The sequence below is a fragment of the Phodopus roborovskii genome, unplaced genomic scaffold (genome assembly GCF_943737965.1).
Source record: "Phodopus roborovskii unplaced genomic scaffold, PHOROB, whole genome shotgun sequence".
Taxonomy (NCBI): Eukaryota; Metazoa; Chordata; class Mammalia; order Rodentia; family Cricetidae; genus Phodopus; species Phodopus roborovskii.
In genome coordinates this window covers 6,331,598-6,354,891 of record NW_026126625.1, presented here as the reverse complement: position 1 = coordinate 6,354,891, position 23,294 = coordinate 6,331,598, and the positions used below count along the sequence as shown (strand labels likewise).

Below are 23,294 nucleotides of genomic sequence, written 5' to 3'. Positions count from 1 at the left end.
TCCCAGCACATTGGTGGCAGAGTCAGGGGCCTTAGCTACATAGTTTAGGGCTAGCCTGGGCTATGTGAAAGGCTGTCTCACTATATTTCTAGCACTGCCTTCCTGAGAAAAACCACTCTATCCCTCTGGCCCTCGTTCCTGACTGTGGAAGGAAGCACAGACCCAGATTGCCCTCTGCGGCAGTCCTTGCTTTATTTGTCTAATACACACTGACAGACCAACAGCCCTGCCTGTGTCTGCACTCTTGCAGGCTAAAGAGGACTATATGTATCGTAGGAGAATCCCAGGGTTCCCTTCCTTGTGTTCTTTGGCTCCCGTGTGCTTCTGTCATTTGGTTTCTTATATACTGCTGACATAGTTGAAGTTGCCACATAAATGATACTGAATCATGTTACAATTTTGGGTGATATTGAAGTTTCAGGCCAGTATGCATTTCTGGCACTGATGTTGGTTTTTTGTTGCTTTGGCAGTTTTGTCCATTCTTTGATCTCTGTTCATCATTGTGCTTATACAGCCACTGAGAACTGCCTATATAGATTGCTGCTGTTGGAGAATATTGATTGGGCAATGCTCTGCAAAGATGCTGAAGTTTTGGTATTGCCAATCAGAATTTTCAAGAGATCCATTTGTGGGCTAAATCTTGGTCTCCTGTGACTTTTTAAACTGAACAGCTGTCCTTAAACTTCTGGGCTGAAACAGTTCTCCTGCCTCAACCTCTGGAATAGCCAGAGTTCCAGGTCATACTACCAGTGCTGGGTTAATATACATATAAACATCTGGATGTGTGCCCATGCAGTGTGTGTATGTGTCTGTCTGCCTTGGTATTGTTGAAGATCAAACTCAGGGTTTCATGCATGCTAGGCAGGAACAGTTTATTTTTAAAATGTTAATAGAACTCCTTAATACAAGAATGTCATTGATTAGTACTGGGCAGTATTGGTGAACACCCTTAATCCCAGCACTCGAGAGGCAGAGACAGGTGATCTATGAGTTTGAGGCCAGCCTGGTCTACAGAGTGAGTTCCAGGGCAGTCAGGACTACACAGAGAAACCCTGTCTCAACCCCCACAAAAAGATTAGTGCTTAGAAGCCCATATTCTTCTGCTTTTAATAACTGCATGGCCAGATGGAAGTGGTACATACATTTTAATTCTGGTACTGGGGAGGCAGAGACAGGCAGATCCCTGTGAGTTTGAGGCCAGCCTAATCTGCAAAGTGAGTTCCAGGACAGCAAGAGCTATTACACAAAGAAACCCTGTCTTGAAAAAAACAAGAACAAAAAAACAAATAATTACTTTGTATAGAAGTATAACTTTAAACTAGAATAGATTTTCTGTTTTGCTGCAGAGATAAAGTATGTCTTGGTTGATTATAAATAAAGGTTGATTATAAATAAATCATACACTTGCATATGTGCACTTTTAAAATTTTCTATTTATCATTATTATTATTATTAATTATGATTTTTGAAACAGATTCTTTTTATATATCCCTGGCTGTCCTGGAACTCACTCTGTAGACCAAGCTGGCCTTGAACTCAACAGAGATCCACCTGCCTCTGCGTCCCAAGCGCTGGGATTAAAAGTGTATGTCTCTGTACCCAGTTTATTTTTTTAAAAAGATTTGTTTATTTTGTTTTATGTGTATGGATGTTTTGGTTTTGTAGTGCATGTGTGCAGTACCCTCCAAGGCCAGAAGAGGGCATGAATTCTCTGTCAGTAGCGTTGTGGGTGCTGGGAACTGAACCCAGGTCCTCTGGAAGAACATCCAGTGCTCTTAACCCCTGAGCCATCTTGCCAACCCCATACAGACCTCTAATAATATTACTAAAACCTTAGATTAACATACTGTCTCTGACTCTAAGACTTCAGCTCATTGAATGACCAAAACTGGACTTACTAGGAATCCCCATATGTTTGCCAGTGAAGTAAGAAAGACGTGGGATTCTAATTAACCACAGATGTAATGATAGGCCAGCAATGTTGTAAATCCCCTGAGAGAGTAATGGAAATGTGTCATAGTGATGAACAGTAGTAGCTACAGTACAGGTATTCCTCTGCTCACTAGACTAGACTAGCATCTAGTAGAGGATAAGGAGACCAGCTACAGCAGCTGTAGCTTTCAGAGGTCATATGATGTGGGCACCCATGTGCTGTCACCCACACACACAAAGAGCCCTAGCCAGCACCGGGAATGCAGCTCAGTGGCAGAGTGCTTGCCTAGTACTGTGGGTGTGCACAACTGTAGTCTAGCACTTGTAAGGCAAAGGCAAGAGGTTCAGGAGTTCAAGGTCATCCAGCTGAATAGGAGGGCTGCCTTGGCTATATCAGAATCTGCTTAAAAACAACAAAACAGCAAATTGTTGAACACCTTGCACTGTAGCAAATTGTTTCTTCCTTTCCTTTAATCTATGCAAATATGAATATCTACACATAGGTGTAGGAGAGATCGATTACTACCCAAGATCTAGGTCTCTTGGAGGAGTGCCCTAAGAGTATAATACAGTGTGCTATTAGCTCTAGATTTCTTCATTGAAATCCACAACTTGCAGAGACCTAGTGTTGTAAGCCTGTAATTTGGGCTACTGAGGAAGCTGAGGCAAGAGTATCACAAGTTCAAAAGCCAGCCAGACCAACAATTTAGCAAGACCCTATTGGAAAGTTAAAAAATGACAACCACTGGGGGTGGGGGGGAACAACCAGGGCTGGGAATGTAACTCAGTGGTACAGTGCTTGCCTAGTACTGAAGGCATGGGGTGGGCAGGGGGTGTAAACAAATGAACAATACTGCAGTTTCACAAGAGTCATGTCAGAAAGGCTCTGCTGTCTGTGTTAGCTATGGCTCCCCTGCCTTGTCAGCCACTTAGTACCTGCGAGGCCGGAACAATTTGCTGCCCTTGTAGATACGTTTTTCAGATAAATGTGGGAGTTTACAATCGTACAAGATGAGGAGAGCCTGAGAGGAAGGTTCTCTGCATGTGGCCATACATTTCCCACTGTAGTTTGAACTGCTTTGAATATCGTATAGCTCACCCACAGAAACAAAGGAAGATGTGGCCTTAGCCATCTCCTTGCCCACCTGAGTGTTAGCCTCAGCCCAATCCCTCCCTCTGGAGCTCCATGGAATCTTGGTTTTTGGAGCAGGTTCTACACTCAGGTTGCCCTCCTGCAGACTGGTGACTTAGGCCCAGAATCTCCCTTGTACCTTGGGTTGCTACCCAGCCATCTCTGCTGCTCACCCTCTATGATGATCAGGTCATCCTGTAAGATGGAACCAATAGGCCAGCCCTTGACTGCTAAGGCCCTTTGTTGGCCGCCTGGTGTTAACTTGCACTTTCAGGCTATTGGTGTTGTTTTAGGTTGCCACTAACAACACTGTGTGCTCCCTCCCTCTGCTCTCTGGTGCTCAGGGACCCACTTGACCAGCACTGGCTCCAGACCCTGGGGAGGTTACTTGGCCAGCCCTCCCATTATTGTTCCAGAATAAAACTAAGTTATCCCAAACAAACAAAAAGTCTTGAAAATGCAACTGAATTCGGGTTTCTCCCACAATGAGTTCTTGGAATTGTTAGAAATTTTTTCAGATGACTTTCCCTCCTCTGTTGCCCATGCTGTGCTGGCAGTATGCTCCTCTGCCTCAAGTGGTCCGCACTGTGCTCCAGAGAGCTTTTAAAATGAGCACTGAGGTCCCCTGAGTCTCAGGTTCTGCATCATCACCGTATTCCTCAGAGCTGAGCTGAGGCCTCTTCAGAGTATATAGGCAGCAATTTGTGCAGTCTTCTGGCTTTATGCCTCCTGGTTTTCCCCCTGCTCTCGTCAGTGCAGCCTGCCCTGCCTTCAGTATCACAGCAGAAGGGTTGCTACAGGAACAGCCCATCCAAATTCTGGGGCTCTCAGCAGACATCCACTTTTCACTTGGATTACAGTTCGTAACTTCAGGGCACCCACTGAAGCTCTCTTCCTATGTTTTTCTGTAGTCCAGGCAGAAGGAACGTGCTGTATTTGGGACCTAGCATTCATACAGCAGAAAGAAAAGGGTATGAGCATTTGTTTGGACAAGATACTCATCTGTTTGCTCCTAAGTCATTGACCACTCCAGTCACGGGGTCCACTTGGGGTAGCATGAGCAACAGGTGGTGCTTCACTGAGGTCTAGGTCTGTTGAGGGAGGTATAGGGAAGCTGCATGCTGGAGAAGACACTAATCATGAGAAGGATCTGTAGGGTGACCTTTAATATAATGTTTCCCAGCATGCCCTATCACACACACATAGACCCCTCTAATGCTCAGATATATCTGGAACAGGGCAGTCCACACATAAGGGACTTCATTTCACTTTATTTTTATCTTTTTATTACATTTACTTACTGACTTGCTTATTTATGTGTGGAGATTAGAGGACAATTTATGAGTTGTTTTTCTCTCTCCGCCGTGTTGGTCCTGGAAGGATCCAACTCAGACTGTCTGTCAGGCATGGTAGCAAGTACCTAAACCACTTTGAGTCATCTTACTGCTCCCTCCCTTTTTCTTTGTTTTTCCAAAGCCCTGGCTGTCCTGGACTCGCTTTGTAGACCAGGCTGTCCTCAAACTTACAGAGATCTGCCTGCCTCTGCCTCCAAGTGCTGGAATTAAAGGCGGGTGCTACCAATGCCCATCCTCATTTTATGTTCTTTTTAATAAGCCTAAATGGAAATTATCATCCCTATCTCATAGGTAAGGAAGCCAGAGTAACTTGTTAGCAAGTGGAAGATATTAAGGTGTCTCCAGATCATACAGATTTTGAACTATGATTTATATTTCTTGGATTTATGAGCATTAGAAATTAAGTACTATGTGATTTCTAAATAAGTAAATAGAAACATTTTATGTTATGAAATAATGTTAAGTACAGAACTAGATCTCAAAAATATATTCACTCTCCGGGTATCAGGTTGTAAAAGTTATACACAAGTAAGCAAAGGAAAAATAAAGTACTTTAGGGCAGCAGAGTTTAATTTTGTTTGTTTGTTTGAGACAGGGTTTTACTCTGTGGCTTTGGTTGGCCTTGAATTTGTGATTCTTCTGTCTCTGCCCCCTCAAATTCTGGGGTTATGGGTATATGCCACCCAGCTCATTATTATGTTTTTAAACATGTGTGTGTGCACATGCGTGTGCTTGTGAGCCTGAGTGCACACATACTCGTGCGTGCATATGCATATGGGTGTACATTCCATGGCACTTATGTAGAGATCAAGACAACTTGGTAGAGATGGTTCTTCCTCTCATCTCTGTGGGGTTTGGGGGTGAACTCAGGCTCTAGCTTTCGAGGCAGGCACCTTTCCCCACTGAGCCATCTTTCTGGCTCAGTAACTACATTTTAAAATAGAATTTTAGCTCTCACTGGGCAAGAAGAGACTGAAACAGCTTGATGCTATAGTCCCCCAGTTCTCCATTTCCTAACTGTGACAATTTTTATGTCTGCTCCCATATTAATATGTTAAATACTATTTTTGATATACTCCATAATTATATAGAAACAGAGCCACATGTGACATTTTATTTACTTGACACAAAGCAGCAACAAATTAGTAAAATTAGAAACTCGAACTTTTCATCTGTTACCAGTCGCTCTTGAGGGTGAGTGGCAATTTCATGATCAGAGGCCAAATGTTCTTCCTTTCTCTCTGCAGCCATCATTTCATCAAGCTGATAATGTTCGTGGAACCCGCCACCATGGGCTGGTGGAGAGGCCCGCCCGGAACCGCTTCCACCCCCTTCACCGAAGGTCTGGGGAGAAGCCAGGGAGACAAATATCCTTTTTCACTGAGGAGAGTGAGTTCTCAAGCGGATGCTCAGGGTTTATCTGACTGCAGGTTCCATCTGATCTGCTGAGAGGAAGCAATAAAGTAACTACCAGCTTGTCTGCAGCCAGGCTGGGAAGACAGACCATGAGAGGTGTTTATGAGAACATCAGGAAAGTTCTGTTGATTGGAACAACACAGCATAAACTTGTAAACCCTGGCGTGCAGGGTATCCTCATCATTGTCTTCAGAAATCAACAGATCAGTGTTAAGCTTGACTTGGAGTCAACTTAGGGAGATTTAGTCGTCTAGCAAAAATAGGCACAGTGATGTTTGTCTTTCTGTTGACCTCATGACCTGCTTTGGGATCTTAAAGGAGAAACCTCATAAGATTGTCTGTTTGTATAATTTCAAACTCAGCAAATGACAAGTAAAATGTAAACTTGGTATTTAGGAAAAAAAATTTTTTTCCTTTAATTTATGTACATTGGTGTTTTGTCTGTATGAGGGAGTTGGTTCCCCTGGAACTGGAGTTACAGACAGTTGTGAGCTGCCATGTGGGTGCGGGGAATTGAAGCTGGGTCCTCTGGACAAGCAGCCAGTGCTCTTAACCACTGAACTATCTCCCCAGCGGTATTTAGGAAAATTCTTAAACAGTGATGTGACACCAAACTCTGTGTTGCTAAGTAATAAAGAAAAGGAGCCAGCGAATTCATCTGGCAGTTTGATTCAAGTGTGCTTCTTAGGAGTGGGACAGGCTGGGGTGGCATCTTGTGGGGCACCCACAGTGCTAAGGGTTTGGGGCAGACAGAGCTGGATGCTGTGGGAGAGGGAGGACCAGCGCCCGAGGTGTGCCAGGAGCTTTTCTCACTTCGCTCCTCCTGTCAGCCCAGGCATGGGCTGAGGGAGGAGCAGGTGGGCGTGGCGAGTCTCCTGCCGAGAGCTGATTCCTGGCAGTGATGGTAGAATTGGCTCCACGGGCTTAGAAACCAGGAAGTGTGGGAGGGCACTCATGTTTACTGAGCACCTACCCATGCAAGGCACTGTGCTGGGCAATTTCTATGTCATTTAGTCCTCAGAATTCAATGAGTCGTTTGTTTATTTAACCCTCATTTTCCCACGAGAAACTAGATGTCAGAGTAACTTGTCTAGGATTCTACTGCTGTGACTCATGTAGTCCAGGCTTGCCCACTTGGTGGCAAGGAGAAGCATGTACTGGAGAATTCTCCTAGTCTCCTATTTCAGGGATTCACAGAGGAAGCCCCAACTTTTCTTGTCTTCAGGGCCCCTTGGGCTTTTACTCTATTAAGAAGTGAGGACAGTGATCCTGGCCAGGAACATGAGTCTTCCCATCTGCTCTCCAGACACACCAGATTTGATTCACAAGATGTAGTGACTTCTAGTCTTGTCTATTATATGATGCTGTCAGGGAAAAATGAAAATGACAGACAATCCTGAGAATTCCTCCTTGGAATGTGGGATGACTTTACATAGAATGCAGAAAGCAAAAGGGAAACACAATTTATCTAACTAGCACATGTGAGTAGCACACCAAGCAATTGTCCAAACTGCTTGGAATTCTCTAGCAAAAGACCTACCGTTTCTCTGCCCGGTTTACAATACTTGGGTAGGAGAGTATAGCTCAGTGGTAGAATGTACTTGCCTAATGTTGTCAAGGTTTGGGGTTCAAGAAAAAAAAAATGTTTTTTCCTGCTAGTGTGGCTCTATGGCAGGGAACCTAGCTTATGTAAAGCAAGACCTGGGTTCAGTTCTTAGCATGAAAGAAAGAGAGAGGAGGGGAAGAGAGGAAAAGGAGTAAAAAGAAGGAGAGGGGTGGGGAGAGGAGCAAAAAGAAGGAAAAGAAAAAGGAAAGGAGATTGAGGCTTGACGGTTAAGAAGAAGCAGGTGTGCTGTCCATTCATTAAGCGTAGATTCATGAAGCCATTCTCTGTGGTGGCCTTCTAAGCCCCTAATTTAGATTCTGGGCCTGGATATCTGCTGATGTAGAGAAAGTTTGTTAGCCTAAGGGTGTCCACCAATGAACTATTGAGTCCTGTTTGATGGGGTTAAAAAAAAAAAAAACAAAAACAAAAACAAAACTGTGAGCATCAAGTGAAAAACAGTATGATTTTACATCTCAGGTGGTTACTGACTCGGACTTTGGAGGGAGACACCTGAAGCCTGTCTTTGTTTTCCCTGCTGGCGTTCTGTTGGCTGTGAAGTAACTCAACTCACTTTAAAATCTTGTGTTTCACATTTGTCTAAGTTTAAAACTGTCTTTTATGTATATGTATATTTGCCTGTGCACATGTATGTGTCTGGTGCCTATTGAAGCCAGAGGAAGACGTGAGATTTCCTGTAGTCACAGTCAGTTGTGAGCCACCATGTGGATGCTAGAAACCAAACTCAGATTCTCTGAAAGATCAGCCAGTGCTCTTAGCCTCTGAGCCATCTCTCAGCCCTGAGTTTTTATCATTTTAAAAGCCAGAAATTGGTTTGAATCTTTGTTTATACAAACAGAAAAAAAGGTGTACTCAGAATTCTTTTATTGTAGTTGATTTTAGCATGGTATTGTTTTAGGGTGGACACTTCTGCTAACAAATGTTTGGTTCAGGACTACAATGGTCACAGATAAAATGAACATTGTTCAGCAAATACTCCAGCTTCCTCCTCGAGTGGGCAGCCCCCATCCAAAGGGCTCAGGCACAGGACGCTCCTTCTGCAGTAGGCATGGCTGCCACAAGGCCAGAACTTTGTCACAGCAAGACCTGCTGACCCCTGATACTTGCAGGCAAAGTAGAGGCACCACAAAGGCTATTTTTGGCCTGGAGTGGTCAGTCTAGGAAATTACACCTTTTTGCAGCAGTATGCCATGCCTTTAGCATCCCCCCCCCCCCCACACACACACACCTCATTGATAGTAAACTTGCTCCATCCCAAATACCATTTTGTTGAACTTCTGGACTATTTTCTAGAAAATGTCATCTTCTAAGAGAGGTATATTGTTGTGAAAGGAAGAAAACAAGTGTTTAGAAAAGCCCCAGCAGAGCCAAGACCCTGGCCTGAGCAGTCCTGAAACACAAGCTGAGGGCCTGACAGGACCCTTCCTCCTCTGCAATGGCCTTGACTTATTTATCACAATAAGATGGAAATTTTAGGACATGGGACATTGTTCTTTGAGATTCAAAGCCTGTTAAGTCTCTCTTCCCCCTCCCCCCATGCTCAAAACCTGCTCTTGGAGTTTCATGGTACATAGTAGGTTCCTAGAAACTTTGTGGAGTTAATAAATGTCTATCTTGCCAGGCATTGGTGGTACACGCCTTTAGTCAGCACTCAGGAGGCAGAGGCAGGCCTGGTCTACAAAGCTAGTTCCAGGACAGGCTCCAAAGCAATACAGAGAAACCCTGTCTTGAAAAACCAAAACCAAAACAAACAAACAAACAAAAAAAGACAAAAAAACAAAAACAACAATAACAAAAAATATCTTTATGAGTTTTCAAAACCTATGTGACTTCAAACCCCAATCCCAACATTCCTATCAGAAGGCAGAGAAACACTGGACCTTAGAGTTCTAAGGTAGAACAATCCTGACTTCATGATGTCGCATGTAGCCTGCTTCCCTCTTAAATCTGCAAGACTTAGAAAGAGCTCATACATTTCTTTTAAGATTTGACTTGAGGGCTGGCAAGATGGTCCAGCAGCTAAAGGGGCTTGCCATGCATGCTTAGCAACCAGAGTTTCTCCCCAAGAACAAAGATAGACAGAGAATTTACTCCATTAAGTTACCAGTGTGCCTTGGCATTGGTGCCCTGCCCCATCATGCACATACACACATGGGCTAATAAGTTAAAAGTTTTTGACTTGATCCATTCTTTTTATAGGAGCGTGTTTGGACTGAACATGGTGGCTGGAAAATGCAGTTCCAGCGCTCAAGAAGCTGAGATAGAATGATTGCAGTTCTAGGCCAGCCTGAGCTATCCATTGAATTCAAGACCAGTTTGTCTAGAATGAGACTTTGTCTTAGGATGAGAGAAAAAAAGAAAGAAAAGGAAAGGAAATAGAAATCAGGGAACAAGAGAAAATAGAGTAGCAATAAAGATAAAGCATAGACTGTGGGAAGGACCCAAATATTAGAGAAGCCTGACTTTTTCACTTTCCATGCCCAGTCTTGCTGAGCTCAAAGTCACACCGGCATCCTTCCTCCCTGAGTCCCTGCAGTCAGCAAGGTTAGATAATCTATCAATGAGGGCTGTGCTTCTTGGATTTTTAGCTATCCACCAAATTAGATGAGAAGTAAGGCAGAGAGCCCATATGTCATATCTTCTAGCTTCTTTTACCTCTGCCTAGTCACATGGAGAACAGCCAGGATTTACTACATTTTCATGTTCTAAGTGCTTATTAAGCAGGTTAAAATGCAAGCTCACTATACCTCAATATTTGATCATTGTGTTATTGTACCACCACATTCTAACTTGAATGGCCAATACTTTGTAATGGATGCTTTTTTTTTTTTTCCTGAGACAAGGTCTCCCTAAATAGCCCTGGCTGTCCTGGAACTCACTGTGTAGACCAGGTTGGCCTTGAACTCACAGAGATCTGTCTGCTTCTGCCTTCTGAGTGCTGAGACTAAAGGTGTGTGTCACCATGCCCTAATGGGACTTAATGATTTTAAGGATGGCAGTGTACTTGAAAAACCATGCTAGACATCTGCTTTATGAACTGAACTTCTGTGAGCAGAGACTCTTCTAATCTTTCAGAAGAAAGAAAGGCAGAGATAAGCACAGGCTGTGAAACTCAGGGTTTCCTCCCGATAGGCTTTGCCAACTCCAACATTGATACACTCATGTTTCCTGGGACCTCTTACTCTCCTGGAAGGGAGCTCCCCTGAACTTCATAGACACTGAGCCTAATCAGGTTGAAGAAAGATGTCTGTGGAATATATATTTGTTTCATTGTGTTGGCTCTGAGGCAGAGTAAGAGATAAGGTAATGAGACATGACAAAGAAAACAAGTTTCTGGAAGACAAACTTAGCAGTCATAATGCATTTCTTGGCAAAGGAAATCATTAAGATCCCATTAATACCCACATTTCTCTAACTCCATATTTTGTGTTCACTTTAAATGTGTAGCCTGGGCCTCCAATGGCAGGTCTCCACCCCATCTTCTCCTGAGCCCATGCAGGTGATACTTTCCTATCTAGGCTACATCTTCTTCCGAGAATACCCCAAGTATTTGTTTTCTCTTTTCTGGGGCCCATGGTGACAGTTCACCACCTCCCAAGAGGTCATATGGCTTGACAGTCTGAAGCTTTGGGGTTACTGAGTGGTAGGTTTGACCCCAGCCTGCCATGCCAGCTGTGGAATTGTGGGTCTCTCAGCTCCTCTGGGGCTGAGCTTCTGTTTCTTCAGCTGCAAAATGGTGATCATGTCATCTGCCTCCTAGGACAGTTAAGATTATAGGGGAGCTGCAAGCCAGGCAGTGGTGGCGCTTGCCTTTAATCCCAGCACTCGGGAGGCAGAGGCAGGTGGATCTCTGAGTTTGAGACCAGCCTGGTCTACAGAGAGAGTTCCAGGACAGCCAGGGCTACACAGTGAAACCCTCTCTCTCTCTCTCTCTCTCTCTCTCTCTCTCTCTCTCTCTCTCTCTCTCATCTCTCACCCCTACACATACACCCACCCATACACACAATAGGGGAGCATGAACTTGCTTAATACAAGCCTAGAATGTAGTACGTACTTATTGCCCCCATTTTCCTCTCTCTGATACTTTAAGGTTTACCTTGCATATTCAATACTATTTGTCCCTTACATATAAGAAATAAAGATTTGAAGTCAAAAGCAGTATTGGAGATTGTTAAGTGTGCATTTGATCCAGCCAGGGACATAAGAGACCAAAAGAGTGGGTTTGGTGATGTGGTGAGAAGCGAACCAGATCTTTAAGGAGGGCTGTGTCCACCAAAGAGGACAGGAGAGGGGCCTTACGCCAGCAGAGGCAGAGGAGTAAGCATGTGGTGGTGGAGCCCAGACCAGAGTGGCCCTGCAGCCACATTGTGGATTGACACCATTATCACCTGTGAAGCCTTTTTATTATATTTAATTACATGTGCATGGGGTAGGGACATGTGCACATGAGTACAGATTTCCTGAGGGGACCAGAGACATTGGATCCCTTGGATCTGGAACTGTTTAGCCATTTCTCCAACCCCCTTCTTAAATTAATTAATTTTATTTCTTTTTGAGACAAGGTCTCATTGTGTAGTCTTGACTGGCCTGGACTTTACTGTGTAGACCAGGCTAGTCTGTGTAGACTAGGCTAGCCTTGAACTCAGAGAAATAAGTCTGCCTCCAAATTCCAGTGTGCTGTAATCAAAGGCGTGTGCCACCACACCCAGCTTTTCAATTTTTTTAGAGAAGAAAAATAATATTATTTAAAATAGTCCTTTAGTGCAATTCACCAAATCAGCACTAGCAGCTCTGCTGTACTCAGCATGCATAGTAAGCAACCCATCTGTCTCTCCATGTATTTGGGGTGGGACTTTAGATGTGCCAGACCCAATAAGCAACACAGAACCTAGAAAACAATGCCTTTTACACCAGAAATTATGTCCACTTCAAGTCTAATACCATTCTGTTTTGATTTAGAAGTAATATGAACTCGCCTTAATTTGGAAAAGGAAAAAATTTTAAGATAGGTATACGTGTACATGTCTATAATCTCAGCACTCATGAGGCTGAAATGGAAGGATTGCTTTAAGTCTGAGGCAAGCCTAGGCTACATGATAAGTTCTAGGCCAACCTAGACTATTTGGTAAGAGTTTGTCTCAAAAACTAAGCCTCCCAAAAACAAACTCAAAAAGGAAGCACATCTCCCCCCAGCACTGGAGATTGAACCCCAGGGCTCATATATGCGAGATACGTGTTCTTCCATGACTTCTTACTTTCACTTTGTTTGAGAGAGGGTCTCACTAAATTGCCAACTCTGGACTCAAACTTGCTATGTTCCTGCCTCAGCCTCCTGGGGAAAAAGGGAGTATATTGGCTTATGTCACTGGAAACCCAAGGGCTATGACCAGGAAGCCATATGATATCATTAATGCTATCTCTGTGGTGTTGACTTCTTGATAGACAAGCATTCTGCATGAGGAGCCACCTGTACTAGAAAGTACTCTCCTTGGTCCTATGTGTATCTTGAGCCTATCCCAGAATCAATTTCTGTTTGCAGGAGAATGTGATAATACCTTGACTAAAACTAACTGGCCCTGAGTCCATCCATCCCATGAGAAAGTGAGGCCTGCATAGTATTTGTAGTGTAAGTGATGAAGTTCCTGAAGACAGGTGTTGCGCAGGAGACACACATATGCACGCATGCATGTTCTCATGCACAGTGGGGGGAAGAAGGCTCTGTGCACCATGCAAACTTGAGGACCTGAGTTACTCCCCAGAACTCATGTGACAAAATAGGACGTGGTGGCACACACTTAAAATCAGAATGCTGGGCAGGCAGAGACAGGCAGATCCCTGGGGCTGGCCAGTCAGCCTTCTCTACTCAGCAAGCTGCAGGCCAAAGAGAAGCTCTGTCTCAACAAACAAGGAACCAGGCATGGAGGTGCAAGCCTTTTATCTTAGCTCTCGGTAGGCAGAGGCAGAACTTCAAGGTCATTTTGGTCTACATAGCAAGTTCTAGAGCACCAGGACTATATAAGAGACCTGTCTCAAAAGACAAACAAACGAAAGTACAAGAACAAACAACAACAAAAAACAAGGTAGATGGATAGCTTCTGACTCCACAGACACACACCTGCACACACACAACACAAAAAGAAAGAAAATTCTGCACGAGTCTGGTGAGGACACTGGTTAGAGGGTGGAGACATGGAGCCCATGAGAATGTGTGGAGGGTGCCCCGTCGGGTGTGGAAGACTCCGTGGCCTAACCTCCTGTTTCAGTTTCCTGATCCCGATGCAACTCCCCATAAATCTCGTTTCCCTTAATTAAAAATTCTACTTCGATGGAAATGCTTTTGCAGCCAGTTACTCTTCGCAGCCCCTGGATGAGAGCTGGCCAAGGTAAGAGAGCTATGTAGAAGTGTGTTGGGTTTTTTTGTTTTGTTTGTTTTTGTTTTATAGACATATTTTAACAGATAGGAGAGAGCTTCTTTTTAAGATAGTTTAACTATTTTAACCATCTTGAATGCTGTTTTAGACTTATTTATAATTTTAGGTTTTTTGTTTTTTGTTTCTGTTTTTGTTTTGATATTTGAGTCAGGGTCTCTTGTTGCTCAGACTGGCCTGCAACTTGTGATATAGCCAAGGATAACTTTGAACTCCTGATCCTCCCGCTCTGCCTTTCCAATGCTGGGATTGGAGACTTGTTCCGCAGTGATTTTTTTTTTTTTTTTTTTTTGAGAAAGGGTCTTTATGTAGTCCAGGCTATTCTGGCACTTGCTCTGTAGATCAGGCTAGCCTTGAATTTTACTTCTGCTTCTGCCTCCCAAATGCCTGGCCTAGCTAGAAACTTTTAACACCAAATTTTGTTTTATCTTATAAACTAAGTCTGGAGCTGGATGTAGTGGCACATGCCTGCAATCCCAACACCTTAGAACCTGGAGAACCACAAGTGTGAGCCTAGCCTGTGTGGCACAGTGAACTCCAGGTAGCCTAAGCTATGAAACGAGAACCCATCTCAGATCACAGCAACATCAAAAAACCTCAGCCTGTCCGAGCTTGTAAGAAAATAGAGAATAAAAATTACTTAAGCAACTCTAGGTTCAAATAGAAATACATGGGAAACCATTTGCCAACAAAATGTCTGATTTGGCAGTCTTAAGATAGGCATAAAAAAGTAAATTCCTTCTCTGGCATTTCTTAGTTGGTTACTGAAAGAAGTGAAAGACTCCTAACTTAAAAATGTATGTGGTGAATTTGATTTAGAGTCTGTGAGTATGTTTTGTGTCTGATATAATGGTGACCCCATCGTAACATTGACAGAAGGAGGGCTGCCTCTCTCTGTTGTATATGTGGCATTACTTTACACCTCCATGTCAGACATAAGAGATTCTTAAAATGTATGTGTTGCCAGGAGTGGTGGCCCACAGAATCCCAGAACTTGGGAGGCTGAAGCAGGAGGATTGCTGTGAGTTCAAGGTCAGCCTAGGATACAGTGTGAGACCCTGTCTCAAAAAAATAAGACATTGGAAAAAAGGGGGGGTGGCTTTCTTAGCCTCAATTTTGACTCTTTCCTCATTGGTTCTTTGGGCAAATACTGACTGAGCCCTTATCGTGGATAACGTAGTGTGGATCTGAGAAAGGAGGTCAAGATGGCCAACACTGGCCAAACCTCAAGCAGGTTTTCAGCCTCCTCAGCAGTCCTGAGTTTCAGTTTGTAAGATAATACAGTACTGTATTTTTAAGTCAGAAAATGCAGATCTCCAATGGGATGTGCTTCGTCCCTGTATCCCAGAAGTGTCCTTTGCTTCTCAGAGCCTCGGATTGGTCAAGTGAATATTTTCACAGAATGGTGAGCAAGTATATTGCACTCATGGCCTTCCACATGAGAGAGCAAAATGTTCACATCCAGGATTGCCAGGCCCGCACTCCAGGTACAAGATGAGGAGTGACTGTACACTGGAATAAGATCTACTGTCCCTTAGAGAAGGGGTCATTATTCCTTTGACCAGTTCTAGCCAGCATCAAGTGTGCCCAGCTGGATGGTGCTGCACTATGGATTTGCAGTCATTATCCTGGACATCAGAGCTGCTGGCTCCTGAGAGCTCACACAGTCTGGCCTCCTCTCCACAGTGATGAGCAGAGGCCTGAGTGTTTTAGGTAACTCATGGCTGTATGGCTAGGTTAGAAGAGCCAGCTGTCAAGTGCTCTTTGGTCCTATAGCTTAAGCATCTTACCTTTTTATGTCGTTCTGGTTTCTAAAGGCAACAGCCTCCTTGGAAAGAAGAAAAGCATCCTGGATTCAGGCTGACATCTGCACTTAATAGGTATGTGGGTTGTTTTGTAGTAGAAGTACATTTTCAAGAAAGAGATGACGGGTTTGGCCAGGTAGTCTCTACATGTTATCTTGCTGCCCAGTTTATTTATACCAGCTGTGTTTATGGGAAAAACAAAACAAAACAAACAGCTATTGAGTGTAGGAGGTGGTGAGATGAGAACATGAAATCTGGAGGGAGCCCCCAAGGTTTGCCTCTGACCACGTGATCCTGGGCAGACTAAAATTTCTGCCTGCCTTAGTTTGCACATATGAACATGGTGCTGGTAATTGTACCCATGATGGGATTGGCTGAGAGGATTAAATAGGATGCTACATGGAGGCACAGTACATGGTGGAAAAATGACTAGCTAATATGCAAAGGGGACTGGAATTTGAATTGGGCATGGTGGCTCAGGCTGTAATCGCAGCACTCCAGAAGCTGAGAGGCAGGAGGAACTGGAGATTAAAAACCAATATGGGCTATGGAGCTGAACCTTGGAAAATAATTGAAAGATTAAAAATCTTTTAGTGGTGTAAACTTAATCTATATATGCAGGAGAAGTAATTGTAGAGTCCCTGTGCCCATTCTAAGTGTTTCCGTCTTGACCGGCATTCTGCCAGTCTCATTTCCTCTCTTTCCTCCTTCATACGTCATTCCATGACCAGCTAGAAGAAGCTTTTCACCTGTGAATACCCTAACAGTAAAAGGCCAGTGAGAGGCTTAAAAATAATAACTGCACTGTGATTAACAAAATTAACCACAATTTTCTCTCCATGGTCCAATAGCCAGTCGACATTCCCATTTTCCTTATCATTTCTCTGTGTCCTACTGATGTTTTCTGGGTTTCTGTGACTCTGAAGGAGCCAGGAGCCCTCAGGGCACACACTGTTCCTGCAGCATCCCAAGAGTTTTCCCCTCCTCTGAAGCCACGTGGCTTAAGTCACATGAAGCTATTGCCTGGAGCAGAGCATGCAGAAGCACTTTAGGCTGACTTGAAGTTGCTCATGTGCCCCCTTTATGGCAAACAGTTTGACCTTTGGATGGGATCAGTAAATTGTTGTCACCTTCTGGACTGAAGTTGTGCATACACTAGGACTATGGGAGAGCATTTGAAATGCTTGCTGTTGGTCAACAGGTCCCAGACTTTTTGTCTAGGACCATTTTACACTGCTTAAAACAAAACAAAAAACCCTGAAGCCCCGAAAGAACACTTCTCTGTGTGCGTGTACCCATCGATACTCAGCTGCTGCTGGCAGAGGGCTGACTGAGAGATGTGAAATGTCCCCTTTGGTGCATTTGAGCAATAAACCTAGTACATGCCAACACAAATAATACCTTAAAAAAGATAACACAATAGCATTTTCTAAAACAAAATGTACAGAGAATAGTTGCATTATTGTATCTCCTGCAGCAGTGATCAGTATCTATGTTGAGTCTCTTGTGCCATGACATATTTCACAACTGCTGGAAAGTCCTGTGCTGTGCATCAGAGGGTGAGATTGAAGAAAAGAGGCAAGAGTAGTATTCCTACCCCACATTCCCACAGAAAAGGCTTAAGAACCACTCTTTCGGGCGCTCTTCCACATAGGCTCAGGAATTCTTAGGAAGCCTAGTACAGCCCAGATTTGGCTGGCCACAGACCACCTTTCGAGATGCAGAGAGCAAAGGAATGGTCTTAGGGAAGCTGTGAATCTGAGGCTGGCCATGCTGAAATAGTTCACTGTGCCATTAGCTTCATAGTGCAAGGCTATGCAAGCACAAACTAAACTCTTTTGAACATATAGTGGTCCTCGGGTGCCTCCTTGGTATACAGGACTGCAGGTAGGTCCTAATCCTTCATTGAATGGATGTTTGAAAGTCAATTATTCTCTCCTGCTGGTAATATTCAGGAAAAAAAACCAACCTGCATTTCACTGAGGGAAAAAAAAAATGGATTTTCAGCCAGACTCTCTCCTCCCCCCCCCCCTTAGGACCAATTCTGACTCTGCTCTTCACACAAGTGCTCTGAGCACCAAGCCCCAGGACCCCTATGGAGGAGGCGGCCAGTCACCCTGGCCTGCCCCGTACATGGGTAAGACACAGGCCCCTGCTTACAGCATCTGTGCTTTCCCCTGCACTGTAAGAACTGAGAGAGAAAAGCATACATGGTGCATGCCCTTCCCCAGTTGGGTGGTCTTCAGAGAAAAGCTCCCAGCAGGGGAAGTGTGTATGTTCATGATGCAGGTAGAACGCTTCGCTTGCTTGCTTCTTCCATGGCTTCTGCTTCCCTGTTGGCAACTCTTGGCTCTTGAGCTTCCTCTTCCCTGCAGCAAAAACCCCTTTCTAGACACTGATCATCTCTTACACGGGCTCTGGCAGTAGCATCCTTGATGGTCTTTGTCCTAGCTTACATCCTTGCAGTCTGATTTTACTGGGTTCTCCAAAGCTTTCTTTTGTTACTGATACGACTAGGTTGGAGGAAGTGGCTTCTTCACTTTGTGGGTCCATGGACCTTGTACAGTTGAACCTCAGGATGAGGCAAAAACCCTCCCAGGGGCTAGCAGAGCTGGCACAGACAGTTGCTATGGGGGGGGGGGGGAGTTAAACAAGACCAGGGCCAGGGGCAGCCGAGGAGAAGAGCTTTCTGTAGGAAGGGAAGGGCAGTAGAATGGAAGGTGAGTGCCTGTTGTCATTTGCTCTTTGGTCTCCCCTTCTGCTCAGAACATTGGTTTTCTCCCTGTGGGCCAGAGAAAGGCCTGGAACTGAGAAAGGGCAGACTCAAACCACCTCTTCTGTCAAAAACCATCAGTACACTTCCCTTCAAGACCTTCTGGAGTGACATGGGAACTCACTGCGTCCTCCTGCTGTTCATCCTGCCCCCATGTCTTCCTCCCCTGCCCAGCCGCCACTTCCTCGGTGTGAAAGCCTCAGCTGTATCTGCACTGTTGTTGAGCCTTTTGTGACCGTCCCCTCTGCTGGTCCCGAGCTGCCCGTATCCTCCACTGTCCCAAGCTCCTACATGCAGGCACTGTGACCACTGCTGCTTCCTGTAGAATGCTTCTCTCCCCTGCTTAGGGTGAATTTCTTGAAGGCTCTATTCTTACAAGTCTTGTCTGAGCCAGCACCTGACACAGTGCTCGGTACACAGACACAGTTACTGCTGGAGAAGTGTGAAAAAAGTCACACAGTACTGAGCGCTCCCTAAAACTCTCTCCAGGTGCTCACATCTAACCTGCACCCAAGGTGAGGATGCTTCATTTGGATACTTCCCAAGCATGTCTGTCTGGGCCTTCTAATCTAGAAAGAACACAGGCTTGACTCGTCTGTTCCATATACAGATTGACTTTGAATGTAAGGACTGGCCTAGATACTAACTCTTCCGGTTTTCTTTACAGTACTGGTTTATTTAAAGCCTAAAAGTCTGTTCCTTCCTAGGAGAGCCAGTCATGGTCTTATTTCCTTGCTTGCAGTAAGGATGGGATTTGGTAGTAATTGTTACTATATTTGTCCCCTTGGTGCATTTCGTTTGCTGAAATGAAGCTTTGTAAAGCCTGAGAGCTTTGGAATTGTTCAGGGACAATGTGCTGTATTTCCACACATGGGAATATGAGAGTGAAGTTGGCAGGGAAGTTGGAATTGGATATGGGTCACTGAACAGTGCTTAGAGAAGTGGGGTATGTGGGAAGTTACAGGAGTTGGCTTCAGGGTAGGTAGAGATGGGTGTGTATAAACAAAGCCTTAAGAAGCAGAGACTAACCAGTGGGGTGCCTGTGCACACAGCAAGGTATCTGTCACCCTGGCTGGGCGCCAGCCAGCCTCGCATGTTCTTCCCTGCAGCCCTGGGTCCCTGCCTTGGTGTTGCCCTCTGTGCTGAGATTACCCTTTTTCCAGAAGGGACTAAAGGCCTAGACAGGACAAGGGACCCATTGGTAATTTAAGGAGCATTTGAGCTCCCATGTAAAGAGAAAGTGAGTAACTGAAGAAATGAGATTGAATATTTATTCTAAGAGTAACATGGTCTCTGAGGAAGAAGTAAGAGCTGTCAGCAGGTGTGAGGCTGAGGACGAGAGGCGGAGCAAGTCAGACACTGACCGTGAGGAAGGGAGAGGGAGGAGCAAGTCCTGGACAGGGCTCCTGGGTTCAGTGTTGGAAATCGTGGGCCCACAGTATCGGCCAACTAGAGAAGGTGGGCCACTGCCCAGCATGGATGTCTGCACTGTGCCTGCTTCTGCAGTCGCCTTCAAGTATCACAGAACTCAGAAACACATCCAAATATGGATGTGTTTACATGGGAAAGCCAGTGTGTTTAAAATATTATTCAAGTCTCCAAGGATGGGAATTATTTCTGGAGAATTATATTTGTTGGTGGGAGCTATTTTAAAGGGTTTTATGTATTTTCCCCCTGTAATTCATTAAAGTTTTTCATTTTCTTTCCTTTTGGACTTTAAAAATAACAACTAGCTTCACAAAAAAAAAAAAAAAAAAAAAAAAAAAAGTATTTCTTTTTATAGGACCCACCAAATAAAGTAAAGAGTTTCAAAGTGATGGGAAAATATGACCAAAGCCCAGACCTAGATTCAGTAGTAGGGACAGTAACAATGGCCCCTTCCTGGGAATCTTTGCAGTACATAGTGATAGAAGCCGGTCATCGTGGTTGTTGTTGTTACTGGAAGCAGATGATGAGGGAGTGCCCACTTATAGTCTAGCTACACAAGCTATCAAGTATATGATCCATTTGCCAGCTCAGTTTGTATCCCCCAGGAAGCAAAGCTGTTAGCCTACATGGTTGATACTTTCCATAATGGTTATTGGGTTATATGACAGTTAGACATAAATGATACAAAGTTGTAAGTGACAGAGGTAAACTTTTATACAACCAAATGGGGTTCTTCAATAAATTATCTTGTTTAATTACCCATTTCCCTGGTAGCATGTGCAGTTTAATTCCCATTTCATATATTCATGTGGATGGATCAGCACAGTGGCTCTCTGCGACACTTGCCCTGTTCCACAGCCTGGTGTATCTATCTCCAAACTGTTCTCCTTCATAGTAGTGTGTATAAAGAGCTAAAGTAGCCCTTGTTCTTCAGGGAGCAGGCTAGGAGCTAAGGGCAGAGAGTGAAGACTGTAACTACAAACCACCATCTCTGAGGACTGTAGTCCCTTAAGTCTCCTCTGAGGGGTAGAGATGTGATCTGTATCTCAATGACCCTTCAACAGGCGGTTTAAAGTCAAGTAACCATAAGAGAGCTAAGCCTGCTGGTGATACAAAGAGTCACCTCAGCTGGTGAAATACTTGCCATGCAAACCTGAGAACCTATATTGGATCCCCAGAATCCACGTAAAACTACATGTAGTGTGCACCTGTAGTCTGAGTACTTCTGTGGGAAGCGCAGGCAGCAGAACCCCCAGAAGTTCCTGGGCCAGATAGCCTAGAGTATGAAGCAGCAGAAGAGAGGAGACCCTGACCCAAAGAAAGTGGCAGCTGAGGACCAACACCTAAGGGTGTCTTCTGACCTCCACATGCACACACATCACGGTTCATATTAGCAAGAGAGAAGGGGAGGGAGAGAGAAGAAAATAAAATATAAAGCAAAACTAAAACAAAAGTGTCATCAGGGTGGCAGGAAGGCCCAGATGGGAAAGCTAAAATTCTAGAAACTTCTCTTAGGAGTCACTGTGGCTACAACAGCTACACCTTGTATTCCTACCTCACACGAAGACTGTGAGGCATTCTGTAGACTTGCCAGACATGAGGGGAGCACATAAAAAGAACATGGTCTCAGATGTTCCCAGTTAGATCAACCTCTGGAGCTCCAAGGCTGCAGGTTTCCTGCAACACAGATGTGACCTTGGTCCTTGCTGTCCTGTCCCCCTGTGGGGCTGTAGTGAATTAATTTCCTCTTTTACTAGATTCCTAGTCATAATTCCCTGCTTTTTGTTTGTGCCCCTTATGTTATAGTCATACCCTTTGGTAGTTTGTGTGTGCACGTTGGTATGTAGTAGCAATAGTAGTACTAGCAGTAGAGATCTGGATTTAGCTATTTTATGGCATGTTAATTTCGAATACATTTGTCAGGCATGGCTGTCACTTAAGCGGAACACTTGAGAATGATATTTAATCTCTTACTCCCGTACCCTTCACCCCACACTAGACAAGCTGTGCTCTTGCTCTCCCTGTAGTGTGCCTTGTATTTTTGCTCTTCACTGCCAAGTACCCTACTTTACGGCTTCTTGTCCAGCCCATTGGTTTTCTGTCTGGTGCCCTGGCCTTGAAGCTGTCTTAAAGCATCTCATGTTGAGATTTATTACTAACCCAAGCCTCTGTACTCCACCTCATCCGGAAGGCTAGCAGACTCCTTCCACCAGGCAAGTCTCTCATTCCTCCCGGCTTGTGCATAGCCAGACCTCACCATTCCCTGCAGCGCTGTGTGTCTTCCTCTTCTCCTTCCCTTTTCCTTACTTCTTACTCCTCTTGTTTTCACCGAGGCAGACCTTTATCCTTACTTCCACTTGCCTGAATTTCAGCTCCAGGCACAGCACATTGGCTGGGGACATGGACTTTCTGAAGGTATCGTGCCCAGAGTCCTAGTCCCGGAACTGGCAGTGTGAGCTCATTCATGCCTTGTACAGTTGCTCCAATGATTACATGAGATCACTGTGAGGTGCCTGGCACGAGGCAAGTGTTACCTCCCTCCCTGCTCCTTACTGCCTAACTAGGGGTGAAACCTGCCTTCTGTGCCAGTCTAGGGATGAGGCTGGAACTAGCAGGATACCACACAGGGAATCTGCTCACCCCTGAGACTCACACGGTGACTCCTGGGTAGCTCTTCATGTTGTAGGGACTGGTCAGCTTTAGTAATTAAACTTAGGGTGTCTTCTTCAATGTACCATAACAGACCATTTCATAAAATGTCATTTGTCGTTTTTTAATAGGATACTCACATTTTGGTGATCAGAGTGGTCAGGTTCCCTGCCCTTTCTCAAAAAGCCACAATTTGAATAAGAAGCTTTTGTCCCCTCCTCCTGTCAGCGCTGACCCTGGAGCTTTGCCTTTGTCCCTCTGCACTGCATTTTCTGATGTCCTCCTGTCCACACAGTCTTTCCCTAGAGTGCTAAGTCACAGACTGAAGAAGCAGCCACTCCGTCCAGCTCTGTGCAGCTTGGCCAGTTTCCTTTTTTCTACTTTTGACTGTGCTTGCTTGGTGGTGCTGCGCTCAAATGCATGGCCTCAGCATAGTAGGCAAGCACTCTCCTGTGGAGTGCTGTCGAGTGAGTGGTGAGTGACATGTAATTCACACACCTTCTGCATCAACATCTTTAAAGGTTGGGTCTAAGAATCCTCTTCTTAACAAATTTACCCTAGTGGCCTGGCAGTAGTGGTACACACCTTTAATCCCAGCAGAGGCAGGCAGAACTTTGTGAGTTCGAGGCCAACCTGGTCTACAGAGAGGTTCCAGGGCAGCCAGAATAACCTTGTTTTAAAAGACCAAAAAGAAAAAAAAAAAAGTACTGTAGGATGTAGGTGCACTAAAACTGTTTTCAATCACTAACTTA

At 44.6% G+C, this 23,294-nt stretch overlaps 1 protein-coding gene across 1 annotated transcript in view; it reads left to right on the top strand.

Annotated features, from left to right (window-relative positions):
• Window positions 1-23,294, top strand: part of Crtc3 (CREB regulated transcription coactivator 3) — a 104,449-nt gene that overhangs the window by 54,916 nt on the left and 26,239 nt on the right. The window contains exons 3-6 of the mRNA XM_051206529.1: window positions 5,667-5,786; window positions 13,781-13,842; window positions 15,705-15,767; window positions 17,729-17,829. Of these exons, the coding sequence (XP_051062486.1) occupies window positions 5,667-5,786; window positions 13,781-13,842; window positions 15,705-15,767; window positions 17,729-17,829 (346 nt within the window). The remainder of the gene's footprint in view (window positions 1-5,666; window positions 5,787-13,780; window positions 13,843-15,704; window positions 15,768-17,728; window positions 17,830-23,294) is intronic.